General features: G+C 47.7%; 1 protein-coding gene and 1 long non-coding RNA gene across 6 annotated transcripts in view; one reads left to right on the forward strand and one right to left on the reverse strand.

The window, feature by feature from the left end:
- The window catches only part of Cradd (CASP2 and RIPK1 domain containing adaptor with death domain), a 186,112-nt gene that overhangs the window by 20,795 nt on the left and 141,700 nt on the right, over nucleotides 1-23,617 (forward strand). Inside the window, exons 2-4 of one of the 5 annotated variants that reach the window (XM_037196803.1) lie at nucleotides 1,484-1,705; nucleotides 2,878-3,182; nucleotides 5,276-5,326. In XM_037196803.1, coding sequence (XP_037052698.1) covers nucleotides 2,885-3,182; nucleotides 5,276-5,326 — 349 coding nt within the window. In that variant the 5' untranslated portion in view covers nucleotides 1,484-1,705; nucleotides 2,878-2,884. Of the gene's footprint in view, nucleotides 1-1,478; nucleotides 1,706-2,468; nucleotides 2,572-2,877; nucleotides 3,183-5,275; nucleotides 5,327-23,617 lie in introns of those variants that run through there. The other 4 variants (XM_028855706.2, XM_037196806.1, XM_037196804.1 and 1 more) reach the window with 4 other exon arrangements.
- LOC114681944 lies at nucleotides 1,436-2,378 on the reverse strand. Its single transcript, XR_003732961.2, has 2 exons — nucleotides 2,020-2,378; nucleotides 1,436-1,929 (listed from the first exon to the last, which is right to left on the reverse strand). It is a non-coding gene; the product is annotated as an uncharacterized LOC114681944 (long non-coding RNA).

Raw genomic sequence — 23,617 nt, forward strand, 5'->3', positions numbered from 1 at the left:
TACGGTTGCCTCCCCACCTCCTGGACAGCATCACCAATGTTTACCTTGTAGTCCCAAGAAAATTTCAAGTATGTTCAGACACTACAAGTCACCAAAAGTGTCTTAAACTTCAAAACAAAACAAACAAAACAAGCATGAGCATTTATTGTGCTATATATTTTTCCAATGCATGTGAGAATTGTCACAGCTTGTTGTTGGAATAACTATGCCTCCTTTTCTCTCGAAGAAGGCAGAAATTCTCAGCTATTTGTAATCATTCAAAATCTCTGTTACTTATTTGGATGAAGACAGCAACTGTTGTTAACACGTATCCACCTTTTTCTTTTTAAGACAACAATTCTAGAACGAAAGATAATGAGGAATCCTCTGTGTAATTCAAGAATAACAAGAGTAGGAGGTGGCAATGGGGTGATTCACTAGAAATATTTTGGCTGCCACTAGAACAAGAGTCCATTCTATGTGATTGTATGGTGTTCTGGAGAGAGCATGAAATCAGAGGACTTGGTTACAATTTAGGTTTGACTCTGTACTGGCTGTGAGATTTTAGATGACACAATTGACTTTCCTGATTCTACAGACTGCAGCTATTTGAAATGCTAAAACAATTCCTACCACTTACGTAAAAACACTGCCTCTAAGATGGCCAGTGCCTGCATAGAAACACCAGAGTCCATTAGCACTGTAAACTGCACACCCGACTGGAATGCTAGGAGGGAGATTTAGAACTCTTCACTGATTTGTTTTTAGATAGTTCATCTTGACTAGAGGTGTTGCTAAGGTATTCCTTTCCTATTGTCAAAAGTTTTTAGCAAGCCAGGTGTGATGGTGCATACTTTTAATCACTCCAGAGGCAGAAGCAGTCAGATCTCTGAGTTCGAGGCCAGCTGGGTCTATAGAGAGAGTTCCAGGACAGCCCCAGGACTGCATAGAGAAACCCTGTCTTGAAAAGCAAAACAAAACAAACTCTTTTTGAGTTGGAGCAGGAGACATGGCTTAGCTATTAAGAGCACACACTGCTCTTGCAGAAGACCTGAGTTTGGCTCCCAGCACCCACATCAGATAGCTCAAACTCCCCGTAACTCCAGGTCCAGGGGATCTGATGCCTTCTTCTGACCCTGTCCAGAGACCTATATTCGTGCACGTTTGTACACACACGCCACACATACCCTACATAATAATAAAAAAATAGCAGATACATCCTTTTGTCATCCAATTAATTTAAAAACAAATTGGTGAGTTTATTGATCTCTTCATGTTATAAAATTAATTTGTGCAAGTGTGTGATTTTTACTGGGAATTGAACCCAGAGTTTAGCTGCTGGAGTAACTTTAGAAGCTGCCTATTATGTGTAAGCCTCTCATGGAGATTTTGTGTTAAGATTCAACGATTCATTTACTCTTTCATTTAGATAATCCCTGAGATTATTTAAACTACCTTTTTTTTTTTTTTAAAGTCTAGGCGTGATTGTCTCTTTTACCCACAGCAACCATGGCGGAGAAAGCGTCCACCTGACCTCTTGGGCCCTCAACAAAGATGGCTACCACACTTCCTTCCCCTGCCCTCCACAAAGATGGCTACAGCACTTCCTGTCCAGGGCTTTTGCCTGCAACAAAGATGGTGTTTGTGGTACAGGTTCCCTGACAGTCTGGATTCCGGTTGTAGTCTTTTATTTATTTATTTTTTTTAAAGGTACGTGGTCGCAGACGTAAGTAACAGGAATCCATCTTCTCTCGAAATCCCCGCGCCGTGGCGACACCGCCCCTGCGCGGCTCTCTCGGCTCCCTCTGCTCTGCTCTCCGAGTTAGGCTAGGGTTCGGGTGGCGGTCCGGGGGTGCAGTGCCCCCCGGTGAGGATCATCCCGCGGGGTCCTGGTCCCCGATCGTCGCTGGTGGCTCCTCCCGTGTGTGTGTGCACAGCCGCGGGGTTCAGCTGCACAGACCGGGAGGTTTTCAAAGTTGCAAATGGAAACACGCGGCGCAGTGTGGACACCCCCCCCCCCCGCCCCCCGCCGCCCCTCACCTGCCACCCCAGGGCTTTGCAGAGGCTTGTGCGGAAGGCTGGGATCGGGTGTCGGAAGCCTTTCCTCTCCTCCTCCCGGTTCCCCTCATTGCCAACCCCACAGCACACTAGCCACCCGCGCTCACTAAAGGTCCCGCACTGGTACTAGAGACCCAGGCTCTGAATTCTTGGAAGGCATTCCTTCCTGTGACTGTGTTTATAAGGCTTATTGTAAAAGGCACACACACACACACACACACACACACACACACACACACACACACACACACACACTTATTTTCTTGAGGGTGCTGGTCCTGTGGAGGGAGGTCTTATCTGTAGGAAAGATCCTTAAACCCATTCTTTCCTCTGGATTGCGCTCTCCCCCTCCATTCCCTCCCCCCCACCCCCTCCCATCATTGCTGGGTCAGGGTCTATAAATGTCCCTGGTCATTTTGGTCGTTAGTGCAGTGTGGGCGCTGGACTGACTGATGAATATTAAATTAAAATCCACTCTCCTCCAGCATGCGAAAATTAAACGCTGTTCTAGAATTCCCAGGGATTGCGTTTTAAGTAAGGTCTCAGATCTGTCTTCTGTGGTATCTCTTACTGAACAGGGAATTGAAATGGGACCCCATCATGTGAAAAGCAGAGATAGAGACGGATTCCTAATGAGTGTTCTTCACGATGCTGGGAAGTGTTTGCACTGAACTGGATTTGGCTTAGCAGCCACATAGGGAACACTGTAACTTGGCACTCTGCTAAGATGGGAAGATCTGAGTGACCTGGAGGCGCTTATTAATGATGTCGCAGCAACATTATCTTTAGGGGGTCCACCAGCGTCCCTGTAACCTGAGTGCGGATTTTGTTTCTTTCCAGGGAAGAAATGGATGCCAGGGACAGGCAAGTGCTCCGCTCTCTGCGTCTGGAGCTGGGCGCAGAGGTACTGGTGGAGGGGCTGGTTCTTCAGTACCTCTACCAGGAAGGGGTTTTGACGGAAAACCATGTTCAAGAAATCAAAGCTCAAACCACAGGCCTCCGGAAGACAATGCTGCTGCTGGATATCCTGCCTTCCAGGGGCCCTAAAGCCTTCGATACCTTCCTTGATTCCCTCCAGGAATTTCCCTGGGTAAGAGAGAAGCTGGAGAAGGCCAGGGAGGAAGCCCCCACGGAGCTGCCTACAGGTAGGCCTCAAAGAGATCACGTCAACACCGCTCCGGGATTGTCGCAACTGTGCCCTTTGGATCGACAGTTGGGTGCTTTAGGGGGCCAGAGGTCAATGGCTCATGAACATGGGCAGGGAATTTGGACTGAGAGGGCATGGCATTGGGAGGGCAGGATGGGAAGGCATGTTGGGCAACTCCAGAGAGGAGAGGAAGGTGAACCCTGAGACGAGGTTAAGGAGGGAGCTCAGAGGTCAGTTTAGATATGCTTCCAGGGAAACCTGGCGAGTCCCTGGGGAGGCATGTCCTCATCGGAGAGCCAGGTCACTCTGAGCCCTTTGGCGACAGGAGCCATTTGGAAGTGCAGGCGGGAAATCAGGCTTTGGCCTACGATTTGTAGGGTGCCAGGCTACCAGCTGAAGAAGGTCAGACCATGGGGGGCAGCCTCTAGGAAGGCATGCCCTGCACCTGTCCCTTCAGCCAGCCTATGAGGCCCAGGGGATTATTCTGAAGCCTGCTTTCGTTTGTTTTGTTTGTTTGTTTTTTTTTTTTTTTTTAAAGGCTCTTGGTTTAAAATGGCCTTTGCAACTTCAGCTGTGTTCAGACACCTGAGGCATTTTATTTTGCAAGGGCTAAGTAATTTGGGGGAGAATCTCATTTTGCCTTTCCAGGAGAATTAGAAGCTGTGGTTTGGAAAGAAACAGCATGGTTTGGTGCTGTGCGCCTGGTCTGTGAGAGGAAGGAACTGTGTGTACAGCCCTGTTCCCTTCAAGTCCTCTAATAAATATGACTTTTTTACAAAGATTGGGGAACAGAGGGCTGACCTGGAAAGGCTATTTTTTTTTTTTTTTAACGAAGATAATGGAAAGTTGATGAAGTCAACTGATCCAAACTGAGTTAGCGTATTTCCAGAGCTAAGAATAAAACATTTTCTGTTTTTTGTTTTTTTTTAAATAAAGATAGAGGTCTTCAGAATTTGTTGTTACTGTTTTTAAAAAAGTGACTGTAACAGAACCCACGCCTTTAGTCTCAGCTCTGGGGAGGCAGAGACAGGTGGATCTCTGTGACTCTGAGCCAGCCTGGTCTACAGAGAGAATTCCAGAATAGCTAGGGCTACACAGTGAGACAGAACTGTAACTGGTTCAAAAAAACAAAACAAAACCCAAATGCTACCAGCAAAATACTTTTATTGTTTTTTTGAACCACAGGTCTTATATTTTGAATAGTTTTGAGACCACATGTACTGAGTAATCACAATTAATGCTCTTTTCATTAATGACATATATTTGAATATCTGACCAGTATGGGCCATCCAGTTAATTTAGAAAGACCTGGTGAACATTTAGTGGAAAATCTAAAAAGATCTTTATTCCTAGCTTGTCCAAATTACATGTCTTTTTTGTTGTTGTTGTTGTTGTTTTTCGAGACAGGGTTTCTCTGTGTAGCTTTGGTGCCTGTCCTGGATCTTGCTCTGTAGCCCAGGCTGGCCTTGAACTCACAGAGATCCACCTGACTCTGCCGCGCCCCCCCCCCCCCCATGTCTTTTTGAAACTGTGAAAACACCGGCTTTTAAAGATCTCTAGAATTTTCAGCTTGGGTTGGCCTTAGAAAATTAATTTTCTGTGTGTCTGAACAAAACCAGGGTAAAATATCTCGGGCATTCTTACCACTTTATTAAAGCAGAATATATATCATAGAGCCGGGGAGGTGTTGGAAATGATTTGTGCTTTTCTGGTATTCACTTAGAGCAATGGTTCTCAACCTTTCTAATGCTGCGACCCTTTAATACAGTTCCTCACGTTGTGGTGACCCCCAACCTTAAAATTCTTTCGTCGCTACTTCATAATTTCAATTTTGCTACTGTTATGAACCGTGATGTAAATATCTGGTATGCAGGATATCCAATATGTGACCTCCAAGGGGGTCACAACCCACAGGTTGAGAACCACTGACTTAGACGGTCTTCCTGGCTATGTAGTTGGAAATGACAGAATAAAAGCAAATGCCTTTCACTCTCAAAACATTTAGCTTAGTTATGTGATTATTTGGGGGTTCTAAAAAGAGTTTGGTCATGAATCGTCCTAGAAATGTGACCCTCACTTTTCCCTCTTCAGATTTATTCAGAGAGCAAGAGAGAATTAAGATATCGTCAACAAATTATAAAAGTGAGTAAGAAGCTGAGGGAAAGTACTTCTGAAGTTTATTTATTTTCAGTGTGGGAGTGTTTTGCCTGCGTGTGCGGATGGGGTGAGGTGAATTGAAGCCGCCGACTGGCATCAGAGCTGAGCTGCCTTCTAAGCTAATGTCTCTGGAAAGAAGGCAAACAGAGCCTGAGGCCTCTTTCCTTTGACCTCAGGGTTTCTCTAACACGGCGGCGTCAGAACAGCAGGAATGGGCTTTGCAGCAGCTTACCTTATTTTTGTAAAGGCCCCTTGGATTTCGAGAACTAGATTCAAGGGAGATGGGGTGTTTGTGAGGTGTGCACACAGTAGCCTTTCCTTACTTTTTGCTCATGTTGGTTGTGGTTAGTCATAGCATGGGTTTGGTGCCCTGCCTTTGGGAAGCCTTGAGAAGACGTGGCGAGGAGCAGCTTTCTCTTAGCCGAGTGGTTGATGCTTCCTCAAGAATGAACTAACTTTATTTTTCACTGGAGTTTTCTGCCTGGTTCCTCTGGCAGAGGCTTGGCTTTTCCCTTCTTTGTGTATTTAATTTCTGTGTTTCATTTCTACATTTTGAGCTGCGTCAGACATTTGTGTGTGTGTGTGTGTGTGTGTGTGTGTGTGTGTGTGTGTGTGTGTGTGTGTGATCTTAGTTATTTGCCTTTGTATATATGCTGAATGTAAGTTTTTAGAGCCAAATTGAGTTGTATCTCATTCTCAACACTTCCAACTTCCACTCCTCAGCAAATCCTCAAACTTAAGAGAAGAAAAATCTACCCGAAATCTTCTGATTATGTTTCTAGATTTCCTCAGGTCTCCCAATCTCTATTTTAAACAACAAAGTATAAAAGCCCGAAATGAAAGAGGGTAGCTGGTTTGTGTCCTCCCCCACAAGGACTCTTACCTTTTAAAAGAAGTCTGCCGATAAAATGACTTAATCCAACTTGGCACAGTGGAAGGAACACTTCCCAGCCCGTCGCCGTGGCCAAGGTCACACACTAGACATTAGATCAGCTGGAAGTCCTCTCTGGACTCTTGCTGGGTCACTTTAGGAGACAGGACCGCTCTGGGTGTGGTGAAGGCAGCCTGTGCCTGGTGGCTTGGCGTCTCCGCCGCAGCTGTCTCTAGCGCCCGAGCTAATCTGACTTGGGAAAGGAGCTGTTTCTGAAGCCATGGCCTCACTATCTGATGGGACCTAGTGTCAGCATGGTGGCCTGGCTGCTGGGCCACAGGACTCTCTGTTCTGTCTTGTTTGCCCTAGCCTGGCTGCGGGACTGCATCTCGACCATGGTTCTCTCTTAAACCGTCTACCTGGTGGCCCTGCCTTCCCCCTCAGCTTCCCTCTGGCTTGGGCTTTGTTTTTTTCTCTCCTTCATCAACCAGATTCCTGAGTTGTGTATTCCAGCCACTAGCAAGAGTGAACGGTAGTTCTGCCTCCTGCCCAGGTCCTGAGCCTGGTTCAGTGGCAGCTCCGAGGCTAGCCCTTGTTCCAACCTTGCCTGACCTTCAGTGGGTCATCCCACTGGACAGGATGTCCTAGATTGCCTGGCTGTCCTCACTGGTGCTGTGTACCAGGCTGGCTTGCCCATCTCCCCTCTGCCCAGAGGCTCTAGGCCCAGCCTGTCCCTTGTGAGCTGGCCTCGAGTGACCCTGCTGAGCTACATCAGCTGCTCTCCTGTGAGGTGCATTTTGGCTCCAAGGTGTTACACACTGCCATAGATTTATTTGATTTCTGACTTGGGATGCGTAGGCTCTTCCAATCATGCCGTGCACCAAAGCCTGCTCCACGTGAAAAGTATGGTGCTGATCTCAGTGTGTCCAGCCCGCGAGATTGTTCTGTCTGGTAGCCCAAGCATGATTATCATATACTTCCTGCAGACTAAATACCATGGGTCTAACATGAAGGGCCTCCAGATAACAGAAGGCTCTCCTCCCCTCGTTCTTTCAAACGTGTAGTGAGTGTTGATCACGTGTTAGATATTCATGCTGGGGCTAGAACACTAAACAAAACAGTGGACGTGGACACAGCTCACCGTGTTCTCCTGGAGGAACGTCAAGGGTGTGGGCAGATAGTTAGCTAATGAAATTACTGTTGCGTGTGTGTGTGTGTGTGTGTGTGTGTGTGTGTGTGTGTGTGTGGTGGTGAGGCCGTCAGGGAACGCCTCAGCAAGCCTCTCTGAGGTGCCCGCCTCACTTCTGGGACAGCGTAGATGGAGTGCAGCTAGGTGAGAGAGAGAGAGAGAGAGAGAGAGAGAGAGAGAGAGAGAGAGAGAGAGAGAGAGAGAGAGAGAGAGAGACTTCCCTCACACTAATAAATGACATGCTGTACCAGCACAGGCTCAGGTCTTACCTGTTGTGTGCGAGACTTTGTATGGTTCTTAAGATGAATTTAGATAACCTGGGACATGGGATTAAATAATAGTGAAGCTCAGGATGAGAAGCCACTTTCTTTTTTTACTTCTGTAGTGATCCAGGTAAGGATAAAGGTTGCATGCTTAAACCCTTGCAGGCAATGGAATTCTAACAGTGTTTGGTTGTGTCTCCCCACCCCCCCAACACACACACACACACACACACACACACACACGGTGTTTTCCTGCTTGCAGAGGGTGGCAGCAACATGGGAAGATGCACCGCCAGTGTTGTGTGGTTTAGAAGAGGAAGCTATGTTACTCAGGTGGTAGACACTACACACAGGTAGCTTTTGGCTTAGACGTTGTCATAGGCTCGTTAGATTTCTACCTTGGGATACTCCTCATAGGCTCCTCCAATGACGCCTCCCAGCTGAACGTGCCGTGTTGAAGTATATGTTGTTTTCCCAGCTTGCTCTCTCTGGGCATTTGAGGGTGACTGGCTAGTGGATGCCATGGGGAGGTGGCCGGAACTGGTTAAGTTTATTGGTTCGCATTATGAAGTTTGTAACTTTTTATCTAAATACTGTGTTTCCTATTGTGATGCTCAGCAAGATGCAGCCAGACCCTGGTATTTGGAAGCTGGGAGGGAGGGGGGGACCCGCCCATCATTTTCTTGTCTCTGTGAAAACGGAGGCCTGGGAGATTAAGTCGGCTTGCTCATCATCACACAGCCAGTTGATGTAATTTACTGCCGAGACTGGAATCCTAGCCTACCAGCTCTTGATTTAAGACGTTTCCTGCCTCACAATTCTGGCTCCCCACTGGGTTTGAAATGGAACTGTCTTATGCCGTGGTGTTAATAACAGAAAGAGGCTTTTAAATGTTTGTACTAATGTATTTTTTTTTTATATTAAGAGTAAAAACCTTCAAGATCTGTAAGTGTAGTGGGTTGAGAGTGTCTTCAAATATTTTATTTTTATCAATGCTGGTTTGGATCCTCTACACGGGAGTCCTATAGTTCAGGGCTGTGTCTTATCAGAGGCTTTCCCTAGCTTCTGCAGGGCTGACAAGTAAAAGCAGGAGACTTTTATGAGCATTTATGGGACTGATGAAATAATGCATCTGCTGGCAGCTAATTGCCACTCTTTCTAGGAACGGCAGACCATGTGACAGGTCCTGCCCCAGCAGGGATGACTCCATTTCACTCTAAAATGCATTTAATGCTCTTTTCTGCTGAGAAAGTCTGACTGTATCGTTTTCCTCTCTCGCATGGCTACAGGGGCCACTTGGCTGCCTCAGTCACCTGGCTGCCTTTGGTTGATTAACCCTGGCTGTGTGTTGGAATTACCTGAGGGACTTTTAAGAGAGATCTGATGTCCAGGCCCTGCTCCTGCCCCAGGCCAACCCGTTACAGAGTTTCTGGAAGTAGAATCCAGGCGGTGACGTTAGACAGGTGCCCACTGACATGCCTACAGACAGACCCGGCACAGGTGGCTTACCAGGTTCTTTTAAAGCAGAGAGCCCCTTGAGATCTGGCCAGCTGGTTAGGTAGGTGGCTCCTTTCTTACCATTGCTCCACAAATGTGGGCACCCAGAACTATGAACTGCATGATGAACTGTTCTCGTTTTTTTCAGTGGGGAGACATGGCCAGGTGGTAGGGACGGATACACAGAAGGACATTAGTTCCCAGATGCTTTCATTCCTCGAATCTCTTGAACACTCGCTGAGGGATTTCCCAGAATATCAGACCCCAGGCAGGTGTGACTCCACGGCCCACATTAAAATGTTGGGGATATACAGGCTAGAGGCGCAGAAGAACAAAATTGGAGGGATTTTTGATTTAGCTGTAGAAGTTGAATTTGGGGCTTAATTTTTATTGTTTATTCACTTTGTTTGGTTCTTGCAACACCCTGCCCCCGCCCGCCCCCCATTCTTTGTGCTCCATAGATCAAGCTCTCACTAGTTGGAGACAGAACTTGCTGGCCAGGAATGAGTTAGCTGAGACAGAACCTGCTGGCCAGGAATGAGTTAGCTGAGACAGAACCTGCTGGCCAGGAATGAGTTAGCTGAGACAGAACCTGCTGGCCAGGAATGAGTTGGCCGCTGCTCTCAGATACACAGTGAGCCGAGGGTGGCTTGAAGGTGGACAAGATGAGGCAGTAGTCACAGGGAGAGCGGACCTGCTCGGCCTGTCCACGTCTTGGGAGGCAGGCTGTGTGCCTCTGATCTTCTTTGTTATTAAAAATGAGTTTTGGTGCTGGAGAGATGGCTCAGGGCTTTAAGAGTATTTGCTGCTCTTCTAGAAGGCCTGAGTTTGTTCCCAGCACCCATGGCTGGTGGCTCACAACCACCAGTAACTCCAGCGTCAGGGGACCCAACACCCTCTTCTGGCCTTCATGGGTACACACACACACACACACACACACACACATACACACACACACACAGAGTTAGAAATAAAATAAAAATCTAAAAATCAACGTGATTCAGGGAGCTGAGACTGTAGCTCAGTTGGCAGAGGCCAGTGCCGGAAGTCGTGAGTTTGATTTCTAGCATTACATAAACTGGGTGAAGTGGGGGAGTGCCTGTAATTCCAGTACTGGAGAGGCGGAGCAGGCCGAAGGGCCAGAAGTTAAAGGTCATCTCCAGCTGCATAGCGGGTTCTAGGCCTGAGCTATATGGAGACCTTTATAACGTAGATGAGACAGTGTAACTACAGGGATGTTTAATAACTTGCTTAAGGTCACACAGGTCTGTGGAGCCAAAATTTAAAGCCTGGGTGCTTCGACGTCCAAGCCTGCTGAGTTATGCTCTATAAAAACACCTTATCTCCCAGCACTCGGGAGGCAGAGGCAGATGGATCTCTGAGTTCGAGGCCAGCCTGGTCTACAGAGTGAGATCCAGGAAAGGTGCAAAGCTACACAGAGAAACCCTGTCTCAAAAAAACCAAACCAAACCAAACCAAACCAAAACAAAACAAAAAACCCCAAAACAACAACAACAAAAAGCACCTTATCAAAGTACACTTTTCCCTTCCCCGAATCCAGATGGCCCAAGTGTTCCAGTGCCCTCTGTCTTGCTCATTCTTCCTCTCACCAGACACAGGTCGCGGGCTTTTAGAAAAATCTTTTTCCTTCCCGTTGTCGTGGGATTCACTCACTCCCGATCTCTCCCCTTCCTGATCTCGTTCAGTCCTTTGCGGAGGAGGGTGGGGTCTGAAGCAAGGCCACGTGGGGGCCAAGGCACAGACGCTCACCGTTTCTCTACCGTCTTGAGAGTCTAAGCAGACTAAAGCTTGGCTGTGATTACGGGGACAGTGTGACAGTGTGGCGGCTCCGCTGATACCCGGATCAAGTCCCACTTTGCGGCTCTTCCATCATGCTGGCCGCGGCCGCTGGGACCGGGACCACGCGATTCCGCTGGTGCAGCTCCGGGCTTCAGCAGCCGCCTAGCAAGGTAGCATTTCTAAAAGTGTGGTCCAGACTTGCAGGCTGCCATTCCAGCCAGCTGCAGGAATGTTTGCCTTACCTAAAATTAATAGGCAGCTGTGTTTATACTTGTTCCTCGGCTCGGCCAGTAAGAGGCAAAGATGTATATGGTTCTTTGGAGCAACCCCCCCCCCTTTTTTTTTAAATGTGATTTTCCAAATAGTAAACCTGAATTAAAAAGGAAGTGTGACTTCTAGATGTTTGGGGGGGGGGGCAGGTTTTAGTCCTAGGTTTTATTTTGCTAATGATATGAAAGATTTACCCCTTTGTAGGAAGTGCCAGACTGACAGTTCCTGGAAATGTCCAGGTTCTGTTTACACTCAGCAGCACCAGGGCGGAGACGGTGGCAACATGGTTACCAAAATAACACTGCTGGGGTAGATATCTGAAGTGGTTGAGAGGACACAGGAATAAACAAACCCAGGCCCTCGGCATTCTCTCATCAGCCCAGGCTGCTGCTGGGATGAAGTAAGCGTGTGGGGTGTCTTCCCACCCAGGAAGCAAGCAGTGCTGTGTGTGGGGGGGGTGGGGTGGGGGGCGGCACCTGGGTGTCTGCTGATTCAGCCCTCAGCCTGAAGCTAGCTAGCATGGGATCCCACAGTCGAGGTCTCAGTCCCCGAGACTGTCTCTCACTTCCAAGGCCAGCCACAAGTTCAGTCAGCCCTTCAGCTGAAAGGTGGAATCCCCACGACTCTTCCCTCTTGCTCAGTTCATTTTCCTCAGCCCCTCACAGAACGGAGAGAAGCTCATTTACCGGTTTGTTATAGAGCGTGTGATGAAGGATTCAGATGAAGAGATGCACAGGGCATCTGCACCACATCTGGCACCTCCGACTGTGACCTTCAGCTGTCTGGAAGCCCTCTAAGCCCTGCCCCGGGGAAGTTTTAATGGGCTTCATTACACTGACGTCGCTGATTAGATCACTGGACAATTTAAACTTTGGGCGCTCTCTGATTAGATCACTGGACAGTTTAAACTTCGGGCGCTCTCTGCTCTCTGGAGGGACGGGATTTGAACACTCATTGTCCCAGCACTTGGGAGTTAGAGGCGGGAGGACCAGAGTGGGCCTGTAAGTCTCAGCTCCCCGCTCCTGTCTTGGATTTTGAATGACTGTCTCCTTCCTGAAACCATCCAGGGGCTGTCGGCCATCTGTCAGCTTAGTAGCATGGAAAAAGGCAATCACTTTGAAGATCGCCCAAATCCGGAAGTTGTATGCCAGGCAGTAGGACAATGACCAGATATTGCGTATTTTGTGGTATCGTAGTAGCAAACAAGAAACCCGTGGATTTGAAGCCTGAGTCTAAGTCCTTAAGATCGATGAGGTTGTTGCCAGCAGTTTGTCTGCTGGGACTTGTCCTGATGCCTCTACTGTAGAGGTTTAGAGCTAGAGAGGATCTTAGAGGCCTTTTTTTGGGGGGGGGGGGCAGGTTTCGAGACAGGGTTTCTCTGTGTAGTTTTGGTGCCTGTCCTGGATCTCACTATTGTAGCCCAGGCTGGCCTCGAACTCACAGAGATCCGCCTGGCTCTGCCTCCCGAGTGCTGGGATTAAAGGCGTGCGCCACCACCGCCCGACTGGGGTGCTGAGAACCTGACCTGGGTCCTCTGCAAGAGCGGTAATGTTCTTAACGGCTGAGCCATCTCTTCAGCCCCCAAATAGGAGGTTTTAAAAAAAATAAGATGAAAGATTTCTAAGAAATGTGATGAAATGGAAGAAAGATTTTGAATGTGATAAGACATGAAATTTTTTGTTCTGTTTTATTTTATTTTATTTTATTAGTGTGTGTATGTGCCCATGTGTGCACCTGTGCACATCACAACAGCTTGTGGCCGTCAGAGGACAGCTCTTAGGAGACTTGATTTGGGGGACTGAACTCATCATCTGGCTTCCATGGCAACTGCTTTTACCCTCTAAGACAACATCTAGGCTGGTCCTGTTAGCTTACTTTTAAAGCTCGTCTTTTCCTTTTTCGACTGTTTCTACTCTGACTCAGTTACATGTTGGTGCCACAGGCAGAGATAGATACCCCTTCAGTTCTTTTATATTCGATTGGTCATGATTTGGCCGAGGATTCTTTTTGCTGCAACCAGATAGAAATCATGAGGAGGCAAGGGGAAGCTTTTGCTTTTGCTGAGTGTGGGGCATCAGGGAGCAGCCAGAGCGGGCAGGGGGCAGCGGCCGCGGCGCCAGCATCAGCATCAGCATCAGCATCAGCATCAGCATCCCTGCCATCAAGACCACCATCAGAGCTGGTGGCGGCGGCGGCGGCGGCGGCGGCAGCGCCATCACCAGCACCCTGTAGTGTGACCATCCTCACCCAGGCTTGAGGACGGGCCCTAAGAACTGGCCATTGTCAGAGCCCTCAGCCCTCAGCCTGAGACCCTGGCTCTGAAAACTTGGTGGCTTTCTGGAACTCCTCTCTGCCTCCTCACACCCCTTTATCCTTCCGTGGTCCTGGCTCCCCTCATCCTGTTTTCACTGCTTCTCTTCCCTTGCAGCCCTGGCTCCTCTCAGGCTCTCGAGCTGCGGCCACCAGACCTGCCAGGCAGTCACCCTTGCCTCACTGCTCTCACAGCTGGACTGCTCATCTGGCTGTCCCTGCCACTTTTTCTGTTTCGCCGGCTCTTTTGTGTTAACAGCTCAGCGGAGAAAAGACCACCAGGGAGGTCTTTTCATGAGACTTATTGCTGCAACACCGGGGAGGCCGCAGGAGAGTGTCTCTCAGTCCACTCTCCGACTGAACCTCAGCGGCCTGCTCACCCAGCCGGAGAAGGGGACTTTGGACCAGTCATCGCCTTGCCCCTCAGCACCAGTCAGAGTCAGCAGGCTTGTGTCTCGTGCCAGCCGTGGCCTTGTCTTAGAGCGTAAACCACAGCCGCCCCTCTGCTGGAGCCCCCGGGGACAGGCCGCCTTTCTGACCGTGGTGGGAACAGCTCTGGGGTTACAGAGTTCAGGGAGGCTTGCAGTAGCCAAGTTCTCCAGGAGCTGGGGTCATATCCTTTGCACAGTTGTCTCAAGAGGGCTGGGGAACTTGGGAAATTTATTGTGCAGAATTCTTCTTTTAAAGAATAATTGTGCCAGGCAGTGGTGGCGGATGCCTTTAGCCCCAGCACTGGGGAGGCAGAGCCAGGTGGATCTCTGTGAGTTCGAGGCCAGCCTGGTTTACAGAGTGAGTTCCAGGACAGGCTCCAAAGTTACACAGAGAAACCCTGTCTCGGAAAAAGAAAAAAAAAAAAAAGAAAGAAAGAATAATTGTTTCAAAATTTTATACATACATACATACACACATATACATACATAGATATACATTGTGCATATGTATACACACATGTGTGTGTATCTATCTAATCTATCTATCTCTCTATGTATATCTTAATCATACATATTCACTCCTCAGTCCCTCCTTCCGATTCTTCCTATTCCCCACAAATTCCTGCCCTGTTCTAATTTTTTTTTCTCAATATGATGTGTTGAGTCTGTTCACTGAGGCGTGGGTGGGTTGCTTGCCAGGGGCAACCCCTCAGAATTGTGAAGACTTTTTAACTAGAAAGTTAGTTCTGATTAGCTAGTACAGGAGTGAAGGAGATCTTGGGGGTGGGGTGGATACCACTAGGAGAGGCCCCTCCCCCCTTTCCTAGGGCTGAAGGAGAGGACACAGTGTCTTAAGAGGATTCCGATGCTGATGCTGAGGTTGGCTCCCCACAATTGATGGCTGCTGGCGGGCGTGTGGGAGGGGAAGGACTCAGTTCTGCTTAAGGGGCAGGCCACTGAGGGTTTGACCACGCTCCAGTGAGTGTGTGGATAACACAAATTAGACTTTTTTAAAAAAAAATATATTAATTTTTTTGGGGGGAGGTTACAGGAGTGGGGGCAGACATGGAAGGATTAGGGATTGAGAGTGATTGGGGTGCATGATGTGAAATTCCCAAAGAATCAAAAAAAAAAAAAAAAAAAAAAGCTTATAAGAAGCCCTCCCTCCACACCCTGGCCCCTGACTCACCCCCCCTCCCCTTCTGAGCCCGAGAGTCTGGGCCTGAGAGTCAGGCCCCATTGGAAATGAAGTGACTGCCACCTGAAGTGATTTGTGGATGGACCAGAGAGCAGGCTGAGGTAGAGTAGCCACGAGGCCACCTCGAAAGCAAACACTACGGGGCTTCCAAAGGCTACCAGCAGGGACATATTAGCAGATCAAAGCATCCCAAAGTCAGGAAAAAAGGCCCCGCCTTCGCCAAAGCCTTTGGTCACCCTTCAGCGCCTTCTCAGGCTAAACTCGTATTATATGGTCAGCCGACCTGTGATGTCTCTGGGATCCAGCTCAGTACCAGAGCAGAAAAGGCAGAGAGCTGAGAAGTGATACGGAATTTCCAAGGCTGTTCTGATCAAAGAGTTTCTGAATATTTACTATGACTGGCTATTCTGCCAAGGCTCAGAAATGATGGTTTTTTGTTTTTATTTTTTCATGTCTGTGCAACTAGACTACAGTGTTCTTTAAGGCAGAGATCATCATTAAATTTTAAAAACTCAAGCCTGGAAACCCTATCGTAGTACTAGTTGCGTATTAGGCGCCATGTGTTTACAGGACGAACAGAAGAATTGCTATAAAAACTGAGTCATACTTTCAAACAGTTCAAGCTGTAACTAGTAAAAGCCAGGAGCAAACATGTATCATGTAGTAGTCTGGTGATGAGTTTCCTCTCTGCTGCTGGGAAAACCACCCTGACAAGAGTAACTTAGGGGAGAAATGGTTCATTTTGTCTCGTTGCTCCAGAGGGACACAGCCCATCACGGCGGGGAAGACACAGCTGTGGGAACATGTGGGTGCCTGTCCCTCTGCATCAGCAGTCTAGAAGCAGAGAGAAACAAGAGGACAGGAAGTGGGACCTGGGCTATAACATCTCAAAGCTTACCCTCTTCAGTGGCACGTTTCCACCATCAAGGCTCTACCTCCTAAAGAGCTATTAGTCCCCCTGCCAGTGCCTTGTGAAGAGGTGAGTGTCAGTGTCTTGATCTAGGACTTCTAGTACCCAGACCTGAGAAATAACTTTCTCTTTGTTTGTGAGTTACCAGCCTGTGGTGCTTTGTTATAGCAGTACAGATACAAAGTATGATACTTTGGTTTACATAGTAGTTATACACAAATTTTATTGGTTAATTCTATTACATTTAAACTATGTTTAACTATGTATAACTACGGTTTGTAATAAACTAGTAATAAAGTATAATATAAACATTTTGAGCTTTTAAAAAAAATCTATTTGTTTTAAATCCCAGCTGTAGTCTCTCATCTTTTCTTTTTTTTTTTTATCTCAAAATTTAGCTTTCATATGTAGAGAAGGAAAAATAGTTTTCCTCTAGACATCCTAGGTTCATGGCTAAGACATTCAAATACAAATGAAGAAAGTCTATAACTTAAAACAAGTTACTTATCTATTTATTTTTGGTGCGTGTGTTGTGGTGTGTAATGTGTGATGTCTACACACACACACACACACACACACACACACACACACACACACACACATGATGAAGGATATACAGAGGTTTCCTCTACCAGCTGCCCACCTTATTTATTATTCTTTTAAGTGTAATTTATTTTTATGTGTGTGAGTGTTTTGCTTACGTGTATATCAATGTACCACATGCATGCATGACTGGCGCCCACAGAGGCTAGCAGAGGGCATCGGATCCCCTGGGACTAGAGTCACAGACAGTTGTGAGCCACCACGTGGGTGCCGGGAATTGAACCTGGGTCCTTTGGAAAAGCAGCTGGTGCTTTTAGCAGCGGAGCCATGGTTCCAGCCTCCAGACTTAATGTAAGGTTTATGGCATGGATGCCTTTATAGAGGAAGTCGGACCCAGGAAGCAGTTAAACTTCTGTATGTTTATTTAGGTTTGGTGAAATGTGGACAGTTGTTGAGAAACAGTATAATTTTTTTTTTTTTTTTTTTTTTTTTGGTTTTTCGAGACAGGGTTTCTCTGTGTAGCTTTGTGCCTTTTCCTGGAACTCACTTGGTAGCCAGGCTGGCCTCGAACTCACAGAGATCCGCCTGCCTCTGCCTTCCGAGTGCTGGGATTAAAGGCGTGCGCCACCACCGCCGCGAAACAGTATAATTTAACGGTAGTAAACTGGGGAACTGACCAGGCCTGCACATTCACGTTCTCCTCTGACACGGCTTCGACAGGGACTTCTCACAGCAGGGGGGCTTCAGCCTGTCACGGTCATAGGGACTCTGCAGTGGGAGATTTCTGGCTCACTCCAGCCGTCTCCAGAAAGCCACTGTTGACTTGCCACTAAGGCTGAAACTTGGGATTTCTTGCAAGATGCTGAACAAAAAAGGAAAAATTCAATAATGTATGTGTGAGTATATTATACTTTTTTAAGAGTCCCGAGTCAACTTGATGGAGTCCTTTCAAGCTATTAGTGAGACCTGTTGCAGTTTCAGTTAGCAGAGGCTGAGGGTGGGATGGTGGACTTGAATGGCCTTCCCCAAGTGCCTCTTAAGGAACTGGGCACAGTATTTTCACAAGGCTGTTTAAATATTTTTTGTTTGTTTATCTTTTGGTGAGTATTCTATTTCAAAGTCTTTCACTAGATGATTATATAACTTGATTTTTTTTTAGCATCTTCTATTTGCATGCTTTTCGATGTTAAGTTCTGAAGTCTTTTCTTTGTTTTCTACAAACAGTTAGATTATAGATTTAATCTGATTTTGCCCATGGTATATTAAAAGTATTCTGCAGATAGGCTAGATCTGTGGGCATGTGGTCTTCTGGATAGTTGGCTTTTTTTCCTCCTTGTGCTTGGTAAGGCATTCCTGATGACTTTTTCAGTTAATTGTAGAGTGTATTTCAAAGGGACTATTAAAAGCTTGGACAGAACAATCATCCCTCCCCCATTACCCCTTATTAGCTGGTTCAACACCATGCATGAATGTAGGGAGCAGAAGACACAATCAGTAAGTAGAAAAATCACAGGACAACCAGCTCACACCTCCTTCTTCACTCAGTCAGCTTTTATTGAGGGTCTACTGCGTACTGGGAGTTAAGTCAGTCCAGAAATTAGCCAAGTGTAATCCCTGACTAATCCAGCCTATCAGGTCCTTCGGGGTGGTGAGCTAACACAGACCTAGTGCTTCGTGTGGAGTCAGGCATGTCAATAGTTGTCTTTAGATGTTGTGGTTATCATTAAATGGAGCTGAAGGAATGAGCTGCCCAAATACAGCAGGAATGCATGTACGGGAGGGAGATGGCTGGGCGTGGGGGTGTTTGGGGATGAAGGAGAGATACTGACATCCGTTTCCAGAGTACCTGCCTGAACTAACCCCACTTGGTGCCTTGTGTTCTCGGGGATGAGACGGATACTGTAATTTCCACTTTTCAGATGGGGAAGCCGAGACCCTGCCCAGGCCATACAACATTTCACTCTGTACAGAGTTGTACACTCCGTCCAGTTGCTGGTTGGGTCAAATTAGGATAAAGTCTTGTTTCTGCCCTCTATCTGCTGGCTTAGTGCTTTTCTCTGCCTCCAAATTTAAACACTTCACTAGCAAAAGTGACACCTCCTGCTCCTTTCCAGTGGCAGGTAAGATTGGATAAAAGGATATGTGAACGAAATTTTAAAATCCAAAGCGCTACATTAATGGAGGTAGTATTGTCTTTCATTTTATTTTATGTGTATGGGTGTTTTGCCTGCATCTGTGTCTGTGTACTGTGGGCATGTGGTACCCATGAGGCCAGAAGAGGGTGTTGGATCCCCATGGGATTGGAGTTATGGGTAGTTGTGAGCAGCCATGTGGGCGTTGGGAATTGAACCCAGGTCCTCTGGAAGAGCAGCCAATGCTTTAACCACTGAGCCGTCTCTCCAGCCCCTGGAGGTGATATTTTCAGTGTGGTCTCATACTCAGTCCATAATCAATAAATACCACATCTCTTGCCTTACCTCTGCCTTTTATCTTCTCTGGCTCAGTAGCACCTAGAGAAGCTAGACATGGTGACCCATGCCTGTAGTTCCAGCCTTGGAAGGCTGAGGCAGGAGGATTGCAAGTTCAAGGCAGCAAGACCCCTTTTCAAACAAAGAAGCAGTAGAGCAATGGTTCTCAACCTGTGGGTCACATCCCCTTTGGGAGGCTTGAACGGCCCTTTACCAGAGGCCGCCTAGGACCATCAGAAAAAAAAACAGATATTTACTTTGTGATTCATAACTAGCAAAACTACAGTTATGGAGTAGCAATGAAAATAGTTTTATGGCCGGGGGTCACCACAACACGAGGAACTGGGTTAAAGGGTCGCAGCGTCAGGAAGGTTGAGAATCTAATTAGGGCTACAGTAGTGGGAGCAGGCCCCCCCCCCCAGCTCAGTGGACTCAACCCACCTTCTCCTCTTCTTCTTCTCCTTCTCCTCCTCCTTCTCCTCCTCCTCGTCCTCCTCGTCGTCCTCTTCCTCTCCTCCTCCAATTGTCTGGATGTTGTCAGACCCTTCTCCTCTTTTCAAGCTCCGAAGATGGATCCTGCTTCCTTTGGTTTTCATAGGTTTTGTTTCCTGTAAACACAGGGAGTCGTTGCTTACACTTTCCTGTTTGACTTCTGCTGCTTGTAGAAATGACTTGTGACGTCGTGGACATTTTCCAGGTGACCCTTTGCTGTGTTTTACAGAGCCACTGTCCTTCACTATTGCCTCTGCTTCCTCCCAGCTCCGTGGTCTTCTGGGCCACTGTCATGTATGTGCTTTGCTGTTGATTTACATGTCATGTGTCTCCTAATGGACAGACACATGCTTACATGCTGGGAATTAGTGTTTCCATGGAGGAATTCTGGGGAGACACAATTCATTGCATGGCACTGTTGTGCGATGGAGAACCCAAACTAGGGGGGCTGGAGAGAGGGCTGCTCTTCCAGAGGTCCTGAGTTCAGTTCCCAGCACCCACATGGAGGCTCACAACCATCTGTAATGAGATCTGGCACCCTCTTCTGGCATACAGGCAGAACACTGTATACATGATAAATAAATAAATCTTTAAAAACAAAACAAACCCAAACTATCGGGCTAGCATTGTTCAGTGCCCCCCAGGAGAACCGTAGAAATGCAACTCGATCCCATGGGGACCATCTAGTGTGTCCTCTGTGACAGCAGAGAGATGTGCTTGAAGATTTGAGAGTCCCGGTCTCCCATGTGTCCAGGAGGCTGCACGTGGGAGGGGTATTCCAGGGCTTTTCTGTCCATGTTCTCTCTGTTGGATTTTGTACTTACTTTGGACTGGTTACCCTTTTTTTTGTGGCTTCTTCCCTTCCTAATAGGAATGTCTGTCCTGTGCTGCCCCACCATTACAATTTGGGAGCAGATAACTTCTCCGATCTCTCAGGTTCAAGGCACAAGTGAGTTTACCCTAGGGATGAATCTTGTCCGGAGTCCCACCGTGTCTGATTCAGATGACACTCTGGACGTGGACCTTTTTTTTAATTTTTATTTTATGTGCATTCATGTTTTGCCATGGGTTTTGGGTCCCCTGGAACTGGCATTACAGACTGTTTTGAGCTGCCATGTGGGTGCTGGGAACTGAACTCAGGTCCTCTGGAAGAGTAGTCAGGGCTCCTAACCACTGAGCCATCTCTCCAGCCCCTGGACGTGGGCTTTGATTTGGTGCTGGAAGGAGCCGACAGGATGGAATCAATGCGTTTTGGAGACTGTCCCGACCCTTAGACTACGGTTTGAACCTGTTTTCAGTGGTTCTCTTGGAAACTGAATCTCTGAATTCACATGTGAGGCCTTTGAAGTGTTGGGATTAGATGAGGCCAGGGAAGCAGGCTTCCGTGATGTCACCGATGGTCTTCTGAGATGAGGAGCAGCAGACCTAAGCTAGCCAGTTCGCTGTGTCTCACAAGTGAATACCTTTTGTCAGGTCAAAAGTAAGAAGGTCCTCACTGTTGGGAATCTCCCCTGCTCAAGCCCCATTCCAAACCCTGCCCAGATGGTTGGCTGGGAACCCGGCCACACTCCTCCCATTCCAAACCCTGCCCTCAGAAAACCCACCAAGTGGCAGCCCCTCCCCCAGAGCTCCTCAAGACCATGCCTACAGAGTGTTTAAGGTCCGGTTCCTAGACCTGTCACGTGATTTCTCTCCTGCTTCCTTTCCCCCAGAGTCATCCAGGAGTTGCTTTGCTTGGATTAATCCCGGTCTCATTAATATGGCCTGATCTGGCTTACTGCACTACGGAGGATTTTGAAAATATTTATCACTCACCAGAAACCAGATGGATGCTGGGACTGCACTCGTATGCTGCTCCCCAGACTCCAGAACCACAGCCATACAAACTGACGTTCCTCATAGGCTATCTGGTCTCATAGTTAGCTTTACTGTCCACTTGAGATGCCGAGTGGCCCTGAGAAGAAGTCTCAGTCGAGGGGTTTCCCAGATCGGATTGGCCTGCGGGTATGTCTGTGGGGACTGTCTCAGTAGTTAATGGATGTAGAAGGACCCAGCAGCGGACTGTGTCCGGCCCTGCTCCCTGGGCAGGTGGTCCTGGGCTATACAGAAAGGCTAGTGAAACATGAGCCAGTGAGGGAGCTGGCAAGCGACGTGCTCCATTGATTCTGCTTCAAGTTCCCGGTCGAGTTCCTGCTCTGACTTCTCTCTCGGATGGGCTGTTGATGGGGAAATGCAAGCCAGATAAACTGTTTCTCCCCCGAAGCTGCTGTTTGCCGAGGTGTTCTATCACAGAACAGGAGAATCAGGACTACCTCTGGCCCCAGCTGTTCTGTGATGGCAACAGAAAGCAGACTAAGAAACCTGTCATTGTTTATACTTCACCTTGCTCTAGCTTCCCCGGGACCTGACCTTCAGTGGCGATGGCTCTTGGACACCTTGGAGTTCTTGCTGTGTAGTGTTTGCTGAATGCCAGCAACTAGCTGTTCATTTCCCCGGACGTCAGCCAGTTCGTTCTGGTCACTGGCCAGATCATTTCTAACTTGTCCGGTTACAAATGCATTTTATTGTTGCTAATGATAGCAAATATTATAATAACAAATTCCACTTGGGAATATGCTCCTTATCCTTTCTTTTTCTTTTCTTTCTTTCTTTCTTCTTCTTCTTTTTTTTTTAATGACTGGAAATTCCAGTCTTGCGTATCCTGGTTAAACACAGGAATGGGCCTCTGATTAGAACCCTTGGGGCCTAGCTCTGTCCATGACCAAATTTTTTTTTTTTTTTTTTTTTTTAAATAAGGGCAATTCTAAGAGTGAGAGTTTGAAGCTTCCAGGATTGGTCCCCACTGAACTGATTTCCCCAGGGTCACTGCGCAGGTGAACAGGATGAAAACCATCTCTCCCACGTCCACATGGCCCTGCAGGTTTTTCTAGCATCAGAGCAGTCTTTTCTGGCCGAACAAAACAATTTTCTGTACGTAGTAGCTTTGGCTTTGGTAAGGGTCTGTGCAGGTTAGTTTCCCTCAGTTCAACACAGACCACAGCTAAGGGGTGGGCGTGGAGAGGAGGGAACCCCAGCTGGGGGACTGCCTCCTGCAAATTGACCTGTGGGCACATGGGGGGGGGGCATTTCTAGATTAGCGATTGGTATGGGAGGGCCTCAACCACTGGGGGTGGCGCCACCCCCGGGTCCTGGGTTATATAAGAAAGCAAGCTGGAGCAAGCCATGAGCTGCACTCCTCTATGGTCTCTGCTTCGTTTCCTGCCTTCAGGTTCCTGCCCTGCTTGAGTTCCTGTCCGTGGACACTGATGGGGAAATGTAAGCCAGACAAATCCTCCCCTCCCAGGGGCTATTGATCGTGGTGTTTATAACACCAGCAGAAAACCAGCTAGGAATTGGAGTGTCCCCCACATGTTCATGTGCTGCATGCTTGTCCCCAAGCTTACAGCACTATTTGGGGGGAGGTTCTGGGAGCTTTAGGAGGTCGATAAGGTTTCATTGGAGGGAGTAGGTTCTTGGGGGGCATGCATGCCTTGAAGACTTTACCTGGTAACAGGTCACTTCAGCTCTGTTTCCTGTCCACGATGGTCAGCCTTTTCTGTCTCATGTTCCTGTCCCATTTCGGACTCAAGACAGAACCCTCAGAACCGTGAGCTAAAAGAAATCCTCCTTCCCATAAGTGGTTTCTCACAGGCCCTTGGTCCAGCTACGCAGAAGGAACTAACATACTTACTAAATTCCGTGACCCTGCCCTGGCTTCTGTCTCTGCTCTAGGTTAATCCACAGCCCATCTGCTGGGCTGGTTCTTAGCTCCAAGCTGATTCCTCTCTTGCCCCTTCATTTCTCTCGGGTGAGGTAGAGCTGGGGGGCCTCTTGCTGCTGCCCTGACCTCTGTCTTCTCTTTTCCTCCTCCCTTTAGACAGTCTGTAGTTTTATATCTCTGTCTCTCTTAGAAGCTGAACAGTTTTAAAACTGACTCAAGTCTTTTCAATGAAGACTTTCTTTAATGAAGAAAAGCTTATTTTGTATACTGTAAA

This window comes from Peromyscus leucopus, chromosome 18, assembly GCF_004664715.2.
Source record: "Peromyscus leucopus breed LL Stock chromosome 18, UCI_PerLeu_2.1, whole genome shotgun sequence".
NCBI lineage: Eukaryota > Metazoa > Chordata > Mammalia > Rodentia > Cricetidae > Peromyscus > Peromyscus leucopus.